This window comes from Ictalurus punctatus, chromosome 20 (assembly GCF_001660625.3).
Source record: "Ictalurus punctatus breed USDA103 chromosome 20, Coco_2.0, whole genome shotgun sequence".
Taxonomy (NCBI): Eukaryota; Metazoa; Chordata; class Actinopteri; order Siluriformes; family Ictaluridae; genus Ictalurus; species Ictalurus punctatus.
The window spans coordinates 18,580,227-18,590,452 of record NC_030435.2 but is presented as its reverse complement, the minus strand read 5'-3'; the positions used below and the strand labels follow the sequence as shown (position 1 = coordinate 18,590,452).

The following is a 10,226-nucleotide window of genomic DNA, read 5'->3' as shown; positions in this document are numbered from 1 at the left end:
ACATCAGACTGGTGTGTGTGTGTGTGTGTGTGTGTGTGTGTGTGTGTGTGTGTGTGTGTGTGTGTGTGTGTGTGTGTGTGTGTGTGCGTGTGTGTGTGTGTGTAAGAGAGAGAGAGAAAAGCTTGCTAACTCACAACAACACACACTACCACTCACTCGCAAATCAATCAAATGACAGCACAGCTGCAGCAACAATACATCACTGATTAGGAAACATACAACTCTGTGTAACAAGCCGTTAAAGTCAGCCCCAGAAAGACAGTACAGTGTGGCAGATTACCTGAGCACAGTGAATGATTTAACACTGAGAATCACACAGACCAAGTACAGACTCATACACAGAGTAATGACTGGGCAAACACACACAATCCTACGGGAGCAGCTTTCATGGGAACCGACCAAATGTCCTTACAAGGTCAAAAATGTAACATATTTCTATCATTATGGGGATATTTGGTCATCATAAAAACTCCCAAATGTATAAGCACATTCACAGTATTCACTAACTATGGGTTCATCTAGTTTTCATAACTGATGTAGTTGATAAAATGTATTTAAATTATTTTAAAATGTTTGGTCTTTTACAGTTTTACAAACTTTCATAAGCATAACGTCTTCTTCTTCTTGAAAGTTTGTGAACCCTTTTCTATATATTTCTGCATAAATATGATCTAAGACATCATCAGATTTTCCCACAAGTCTTAAAAGTAGACAGAGAGAACCCATTTAAACAAACGAGATAACAATATTACACTTGGTCATTTATTCATTGGGGAAAATGCTCCAATATTACATATCTGTGAGTGGTAAAAGTATGTGAACCTTTGAACCTTTCAGTATGTGGTGTGACCCCCTTGTGAAGCAATAACTGCAACTAAACGTTTCCGGTAACTGTTGATCAGTCCTGCACATCGGCCTGGAGGAATTTTAGTCCGTTCCTCAGTACAGAACAGCTTCAGCTCTGGGATGTTGGTGGATTTCCTCACATGAACTGCTTGCTTCAGATTGATTCAGATTCAGATGTCCACATTTCTATTGGATTAAGGTCGGAACTTTGACTTGGCCGTTCCAAAACATGAACTGTATTCTTCTTTAACCATTAATTGCTAGAACGACTTGTGTGCTTAGGGTCCTTGTATAGCTGCATGACCACTTAATCTTTAGATTCAGACCACAGACAGATGTCCTGACATTTTCCTTTAGAATCCACTGGTATAATTCTCAATTCATTGTTTCATCAATGATGGCAAGCCGTCCTGATTGAAATGTATTGATTCGAATTGAACCTAATTGAATTGCCAAGCATCTCTATTATCTATCTATCTATCTATCTATCTATCTATCTATCTATCTATCTATTACCTGTTATTATTGTTGTCCTTACTACAAATATCGTTTAATTTTTCCATTGTTTGTGAGTAAAGCATCTTGAAATGAATTGAATGTGTGCTGAAATGAATTTATGTTATCAGACCGTCTATAGTGTGAAGTGAAAGACAAGTCCCAGTGTGTGTGAGTGTGTGAGAGACAGTAAGAGTGCGAGTCAGAGAGGTTATGTGTGTGTGTGTGTGTGTGTGTGTGTGTGTGTGTGTGTGTGTGTGAGCGAAACACCAAAAGCAAAAGAGGAAGAGTGTATGAGAAAGTGTGAATAATGTGTATTAATGTAATTGTGAACTAGGGAAAGTGTGTGTGCGCGCGCGCGCGCGCGTGTGTGGATTCTGACGTCACAAGAGGGCGTGTGAGACCCGGGTGCAGTTGTACTGAGGGCAGTAGAAGGTAAGAGGAGGAAAGAGGAGTTTTCCTGCTGTCTTTCCCTCGCTGTTCCGTCTCAACACAGGACCCTAACATCGCTCCTCAGCTCTTCATGTCCACCACGCTCAGACCTTCTCCTCACACACAGCGTTCATGACAACAAGCGAACTTTTTTTCCTTCGGTAGGTGAAGAAGCTCCGTGTTTTCCTGAGAAACACCTTGGGCAGAAATCAGAGCCGTCACAGGTACAAAGGAGCAGAGGATCCGGAAGAACTCGCACTTCGAGTTTACAGTCTTCCCAACGTGGACCTCGTATTTACCTGCTACATTTAACACACTCACACTCACACTCACACACACACACACACACACTGACACTCTCACACTGACTTTCAACATGATGGACTTAAAGAAAAGGAAGATCTTTATCCTCGTGGATATTCTGTGTGTGATTATCGGTAAGTCTAAAGATTACTGATAAGGGCCTCGTCCCAAACCACATATCAGTATACTAACTAGTATGTCAAAGACACAACATGCCTCTCGTACTACTTTAACACACTAGCATACTGTTTAGTATTGTACTTCAAGGATTCATGCTGTCAGATTGAGAGGTTACACAAGTAAAACTAGTGAATTTAGCAGCACTTTATCTCTCTCTCTTTCTCTGTCCAGCTTTGTTTACAGTCAAAGTAGGCATTTTATAACAAGTTATGAAGCCAATCAGAGTGTTTATGGAAAAGTATTAGTTTCTACTGCAGAAGGTTCTGGAACCTGGTGCTCATTAGGTCTTCTAGATGTAGCATTAGGCTACAGGTTTCCTCAGAGGCACACCATATGTTCTCCAAGTCCTCATGTTTGGGTTTCCTGGACACAGTTATTTCAGTTGAACGTTCTCACTGTACAACCAAGTCCAGATATTTGTCCAGCATTCTTCGACTTCAATTCGAAGCAGTCGAAGTTGGAAAAAAGAGACAGAAATGTGGCGGAATAAATGGATCGAGAGATCTGGCAGAGTAAGAAGAGATACAGTTGAGTGCAAAAGTTTGCACAAGTTTACGACAACACGAAGAAGTTAGTGTAATACATTTTCAGCTTGATAATGCTGAGACAAACACCGCACATCGTAAAAGAGTTCCTCGATGGTAGGTTTGAGATTGGTGATCTTCGATCAGGTAACGTGATGTGATCGCTGCCACCACACTCATCCACCAATAGGAAGACGGCATCGGATAGTGGCAATGACGAAACGTAAACAAAACATGCAAATGGACAGAAGAAATATCCCTATTACCTCAAGCATACTTTGAAGAACGGTTCTGTTCGTGCAGCCGCATTTTCTGATTCGTGGCGTAGGTGTTAAATCACAGGTCTATTGTTAGAAGATCTTCATCACATAGTCTGCAATGGAGACGATGTTATCGCATAGTGTGTTACGGAATTTGTACAAGTCTTAAAAGTCTTTTTGGTTTTCAAACATTTGTAGTGCACTATACTTGTAAACCAGTGCATGGTATGAGGAAAGCTTTTAGCTTACTCATTCACCATACAATACATGCGGACAGGTGTGACTGAATACAATAGACATGTCTATTGAGGAGAGAAAGATAGAAACGTGGTTGCAGTAATCGGGTTAAAGTGCAGTACAGATGTTCTGGACAGATGTAAAATGGCAGTGTGAATTTATATTACGTGGATTCACTGTCCGTGTAATTGTATGACACTGAAATAGTTGTATTTCAATACTTACAACATGTTATGAGCATGAATCTGTACATTTTTCAAAAATTTTTTTGTTCTCTACCTCAACTTATCAGCTCATCTAACCCTTCAGCGGGTTACAGTGGGTGTGCTGGAGCAGAAGAAGACACATTTTATTATACGCTTTGTGTGTGTGTGTGTGTGTGTTTTAAATAAGCAGTAGCCATGCCAGACATTTCTAATGCTTACTGATCCCCTGATCCAACAGTTAAATGATCAATCAAAGGTTTAATACAGTGTTTTACTTTTACAGAAGGTTCCATGTAGATCCCATTTAGGACGCTAAGTACCCTTAACTACCCGGAACACTCTTGAGGAACGTATGAAAAAGTAATAGAAAATAAGCATTTCTTTTATATTGTTCACACTTGTACAGATTTATGCCACAGTGCTGTTGAATTCTCGCTTCTGATTGGTTAGAAGGTGTTGAATAATTTTCGCAGGCTTATATTAATGCAATCTATCGAAATTGTCATTGTTTCTATTAGTGGCCCGATATTTGGCATTTTTATGCCGTTCTTATTGGGCCAATATTAGTGACATGCCAGACTTTTGATGCCATATAGTACATAAGCACATCCTACCTTATTCTCGCTGTAAAACTCCTACCCAGATGTGAAGCAAGCGCCTGACGGACAGTAAAATGACCGGTCATCGTTCGCTTCATGTCTGGGTGGGCGTTTTTTTAGCTAAATAGATTTAAAACTGTGTGTAAATGTTAATATGGTGACGTTTTCTGAAAGGAGTCTTTATTTCAATTTTTGGAACTAGCTTGTTTAGTGGGCATTCCACATGACTAAATGTAACTATAAACAAATAGAAATATGACATGTTCTTTAGTTAACAGACAACTTCAATCGCTGGCAGATCATTATAATATGAAAGGAATAAAGTACTTCAGTATGCACCGTTTTTAGAAAATAAGCAACTCTGCTAACCGTCTCACCACGCCGCCGTTGATTATTTTTCCAATAATTATCGTGTTTTATTCCTTACATAATGCTATAAATGAATCGTCGAGTCAAAATAGGCTTGGTTTTGTATAAATCAACTGAAGAATCTAAAAATTGTGAACATTTGAAATTTAAAATACAATTCATTGCTCAGCCCAACAGAGAAAACCACATTTTTGTGTCAACTGGAACAGATAGTAAAGCTTTACAGCATTAAGATTCTCAAGCTGGTATTTAGTACGTGGATCCAAGTGATTGCAGATCGCACATTCAGCGTGTTTGTACATATGAGTTCAGACCACTCTAAAACAGCCCACAAGTGCATTGTATTCAGATCTCTAGACATGGTTGTTTGTGGTTTATTTTGTGGTCCTCTTGAATTCGTGTTTCGAGGCCCCAGTCTGATTTATATTTGTCTTATAATGAGTCTTTATTGGTCACATATACAGTAGACCATTGGTTCCCAAAGTTTCCCCCAAATGGCATTAACATTTGACCGAGGCCCCCCTTTTGCAAGATGTCTTTAAAACACATTAAAAATACAGACTTCTTAATATATCCCCCTTTTTTTAATTAATAATTACATCTTTACATTACATTAGGAATTGATTGTATAACATATATGCATATATAACATGTTATAGTAATGCATATAAATATATATATATGTCTGTGCGTGTGTTACATATACATATATATATACATATATATATATATATATAATCTTATGTATTTATTTATTTTTCACACCAAATTGTTGCAGCCCCCACTTTGAAAACCACTACAATAGAGCACAGTGAAATTGTTTTCTTCACATACCCCAGCCTGTCAGCCATGATACAGCACCCCTGGAGCAGAGAGGGTTAAGGGCCTTGCTCAAGGGCCCAACAGTAGCAGCTTGGCAGTGCTGGGGCTTGAACCCTCAGTAACCAGTATCCCAGAGCCTTAACTGCTAAGCCACCATTGGTTATGGTTGAAGAACTTGTACAAAGCTACTATAGATAGCTGTAGTTGTCTGTCAGTCTTACACAACTGAGTTATAAAGACGTTGTGGTGTGAACAACGAGCGAGGTGAGAAATCCCCAATGGTAAAATATCCAAAAAGAGAACCAAGTGCCAGAATGTACCGGAAGCAGCATCAGCAACAACATTAGGTCTAAGATCTGGAAAATATTTCATGAATGAGTTATCCGCCTTATGTTCTGTCGTGTTTCACTGACTTATTTGTCCCTGACACGCAGACATCAAAATAAACAGGTTAACTGGCAGCAGGTCAGTAACATGATTGGGTATAAAAAGAGTATCTTGGGGAGGCAGAGTCTTTCAGAAGTAAAGATGGGCAGAGGTTCACCAATCTGCGAAAAACTTAAGTACTTAATTTCCTTACTCGTAGTCATATCGGGAGATCTAAACCATTTTCTTGAGGCATGTGTCTGTGGTATTGAACACATTACAAGAGCTGAAAAGAATCTCAGATGTTATCTTTGCATGCCCATGTGGACCCCTATAAATGTTTGAGTGCAAACGTAGGGGCACTGGGCTCAGTGCCCAAGAACCCCAGTCAAATCAGTCTGTTGTTACCCCAGTGTTGAAATATGATTTGCCCCAAATTGTTCACACTCAAAACATGGAATGCTGAAATAGTATTTTGCCATGAAAATCCAGTTACACGGTATGTAGTCCCAACATCAGATAAGCCGCAGACTGGCTATGGAACATCTGATTGGCTGTCTTTTCTGCACCTTACTGGCTACAAGCTTCAGAATCTTGATTTCCCCAGTTTGTGTCATTAAAAGTATTTGAGAGCTTTCTTTGAAGCATTTAGTGGTGGGTAAATGTGACATCTTTGCCTGTTTGCTGACATGTGCTTGGTCTTTTTCAATGAAAATAGGCAGGTCTTGTACCGTATACCAAACCTCACATACGGTGTATTTTGATGATTTACATTTCAAACACCTGATCATCCAGCACACGTGCAGTCATCTGCATCTTCTCATTACTTTGCTGTTGATTCTCACATAAATCGTGTCCTTTGCCATTTATCTTTTCTGAATCGCTCCAGTTTCCAGAAACCTTCTACTCTTCTGTTTTGCTGACCTGGTAATCAATCCGCTTCTCTTCACACATGAGCTTCCTGGGAATTGTACTAGTCTTGTCCCGGAGATAATTGGTGCATCAATTTGTCCTAGCATTTCTCCTCCGGTTCTGTTTACAATGAGCCTCTTTCTGATTGATTAATGTTATTAGTCCCTTATAAAAGTTAATGGGCTTCATTCATCAAGCTGGATCTGAACGAATAGATTTGTAACTCATTCACGGGACCATTTATACAAATTGATACCAATGTTCATGAAAATCCAAGTTTGTTTGGAAATATTTTCCTAGCCTAGGAGAGTGTACCTTTACATATAAGGTCCATTGAGACTCACTAATGACTATAATTAGGCTTCAGATCATATAACTGGTGATTAGGTGATGCATTTTCTTTTTATACAAGTTGCATTGTCAAGTTTAAATCGCTTTTTTTTGAAAAGCAGTTGTTTCATATTAATGATGTGAAAGAAAGCAATCCAGAACAAAGCCATAAATTAAGACAAATATGACTAGCCGTTCAATTAGGAACAATTAGGCACCCTATAAAAGGAGTTAGGTAGTCTGTGCCGTGATTGGCATGATCAACATGTGTGAGTGAGTACGAAGAAAATCTTATGTAAATCTGATGGAATTTTTTTTTAGTGCAGTTTGCCCAACTAAAACATTTATACACAAATTGACTACATTGATGAATGAGTCCTAACGTGAAACTGCCTCAGATATGTGGATGGTATTTAATAATAATAATAATAATAATAATAATAATAAAGTTAATGTCAAACTCATGTACCAGAATCTTGTTCTGTAATAGACACGTGTTTGCTTTCTTCTAAGGCTTGTCAGCATTCTGCGGTTGTATAATAGGTGACGTAACAGAATATAAATGATAGCCCAGTCTATGTGATGATGCCCATCTCTGACAAGTCGCTACATTTTGTTGTAGTTGTAGTTTACATACACTATGTATGTGCACCACATATAGCATATATTTATCCATGTCTAGGTTTTCTGTACGCTCCTACACTTGTGTGTGTGTGTGTGTGTGTGTGTGTGGTGTGTTTCACAAAACAAGTAAACCAGGTAGGCTTGCTAAGACTTGCACAGGGGATTGTGTGATTTTTAGTTTCGTTCTACCTCCTCATTCGATTTTCCACTGTTTTGAACCATTTTTGTTTGCGGATGGGCTTCACCACATGCCTAAATCAACACACATTCAGCCGAGCCAAAACCGTTCGTGTGTGTTCACTGGAGAAGGTCTTTGAGGAAATTTGTGTGTACCTGTCTGCTCAGACGCAGCCAAATATTTGTGGATGTGTCTGGTTTATTAGTTTGGTTTGTGCGGTGTGGGCCAGAGCTACAGAGCTATTACAGCAGCATGTAATAAACATTTGTACAGATCGTGGTGTTGTGGGAATCAGGGGTGTAAGTGCTCTGAATCTTTCTTTATATATTTATTTTATTTTATTTTGGGTTGGTGGGTGGGAGGTAATTTTAATCTTGCATCTTAGATGGTTACAATTTCAGAAATACCAGCATGCATTAGACCGAGTGCGTTGGAAAGGAAATGGAAATAAATATGTACTGATTGACCTCAAGAGTGACTTTAGTGCTTTTTGTTTGTTTAAACTGGCAAATCCGTCATGGGGGGCCAGTTGGAATGAACTTCAGAACTCCGAATGTTATTCAGAGGTTAACTTTTAAAAATATCGCCACATAAATGAAAATAAAACTTAAACCGACACATCCTTATCCCTACAATATGTTTGATCTAATATTATTCATGGTGCAGCCAACCCGATAAATTCAATTAAAGACGCATCTAAAAAGACGATATGTACCTCGAACATATCAATAAGCTTGTGGATGCTTTTCGTTGTGAATGGCTCTCTTCCCACAGCGATTTCTTGAGATTTTATTTTGTATCGTGGTAAATGGTGCTTTTTACAGAATTTTATTTTCCATGCAGTTATCCTTTATTTCTAGACATATCTCCCTTCTTATTTCATTTCATTTACAGCTGCTTTAATGTAAGTGACTACGTTTACATGGACAGCAATAATCTAATTACTGACCTTAATCTAAGTAAGATAATATTGTGATTAAGGTGATTACATGAGTCGCTTTTAGAATACTCCTGTCATGTTCCCGTTTTACATGTTATTGATCATAATTAGATTAAGAGCCCGCGTCATTACGTCACCGCGCCACGCTGTCCGACGTCCCTCTAGAATTTCACGTATTAACATACAGTTCGTCTTCGTTATGGAACCGTATACAGTTTTGGGTGTTTTTATTTAAGTTTTTTACGAACACTTCAAGTGCAGTTAATTATTAGTCATGCTATACGTGCAAATAGACGACTGCTTGAAGCCGTGGGCTGCGTCTCAAATCGCATACTTACCTACTGTATAGTAGCCGAGATGCATGTATTTTTCCCTACTACAAGCCTATAGTAGGCAAGTGTGCAGTTTGGGACAGAGCCGAACTCTCTTGTTCGCCGTAAAACGTAAAACGTGTGTGATCGTGTCCTGTCACAAAATGCGGTGAAAACGCTCACACGACGTTCATAATGTGATTAAGGTGTTTACATGTCTGTAATGCACGTCCATAATACGATTAAAACAGGAGTAATCCACCTGTCTTAATTCGATTAGAGCTTAATTAGATTATGACCATAATTAGATTAAGGTTGCTGTTTACATGGTAGTTTCTTAATCAAATTATGGTCTTAATTAGATTAAGAGTGGATTATTGTTACAGTTGGTCTTCGTTATGGTACCGTATACAGTTTCGGGTGTTTTTATTTTTAATGTTTACGAAAGCTTCAAGTGCAGTTAATTATTTGTCATGCTATACGTGCAAATAGACGACTGCTTGAAGCCGTGGGCCGCGTCCCAAACCGCGTACTTACCTAGTATATAATATAGAAATACATGTTTTTCCCCTCCTATATAGTAGGTAAGTATGTGGTTTCGAAAATAGCTGTGCTCTCTTGTTTGGATTAAGGTAATAAAAAATTGCTGTTTACATGATAGTTTCTTAATCAGGGTATTGTCTTAATCGGGTTAATATTGGATTATTCTTGTCCATGTAAACGTACTGAGTGTAATATCAGTAGCATGATAAACCGTGACACAATATAACTTTTCTCATGGTGATCTCTTTTTAATACATTTGACAGATTTTATGTTTAAATAATGAAAAATTTGTAGATTCCTTTTCAGAACTACATATTTTTAATAATTTTTTTCATAAAGATATTTTAATATAATAATAATAATAATAATAATAATAATAATAATAATAATAATAATAATAATACTTTTTATAGACATTACAAAAATAATCATCAAATGCTAAAAAAAAAATCAATACTATGTTTCTGGCAATTTGTTTTCAAACCTGTATATAGTTATGCATATGGTGTATCATTTAAAAAATATCGTTAGGATATTTTACACATATGTTTGACATTTGTTTCTAAGATAAGTAAAATAGTGACGTTAATGGCCATGTACCATTTCAAAATTTTATTAAGTACAATGAACCTTTTTTTAAAATTAAATTAAATTGTTAAATGTATTGTTGATATGTTATATGGGGTGGGGGGGGGCGTTAACAAAACTAGTGATATAAAACTCTGGGTAGTGATCAGAAGGTCGGGGG

General features: G+C 37.9%; 1 protein-coding gene across 1 annotated transcript in view; it reads left to right on the top strand.

Moving 5' to 3' along the window:
- Positions 1-1,712: 1,712 nt before the first annotated feature.
- The window catches only part of plpp2a (phospholipid phosphatase 2a), a 38,154-nt gene continuing 29,640 nt past the window's right edge, over positions 1,713-10,226 (top strand). Inside the window, exon 1 of the mRNA XM_017496051.3 lies at positions 1,713-2,210. Coding sequence (XP_017351540.2) covers positions 2,150-2,210 — 61 coding nt within the window. The 5' untranslated portion in view covers positions 1,713-2,149. The remainder of the gene's footprint in view (positions 2,211-10,226) is intronic.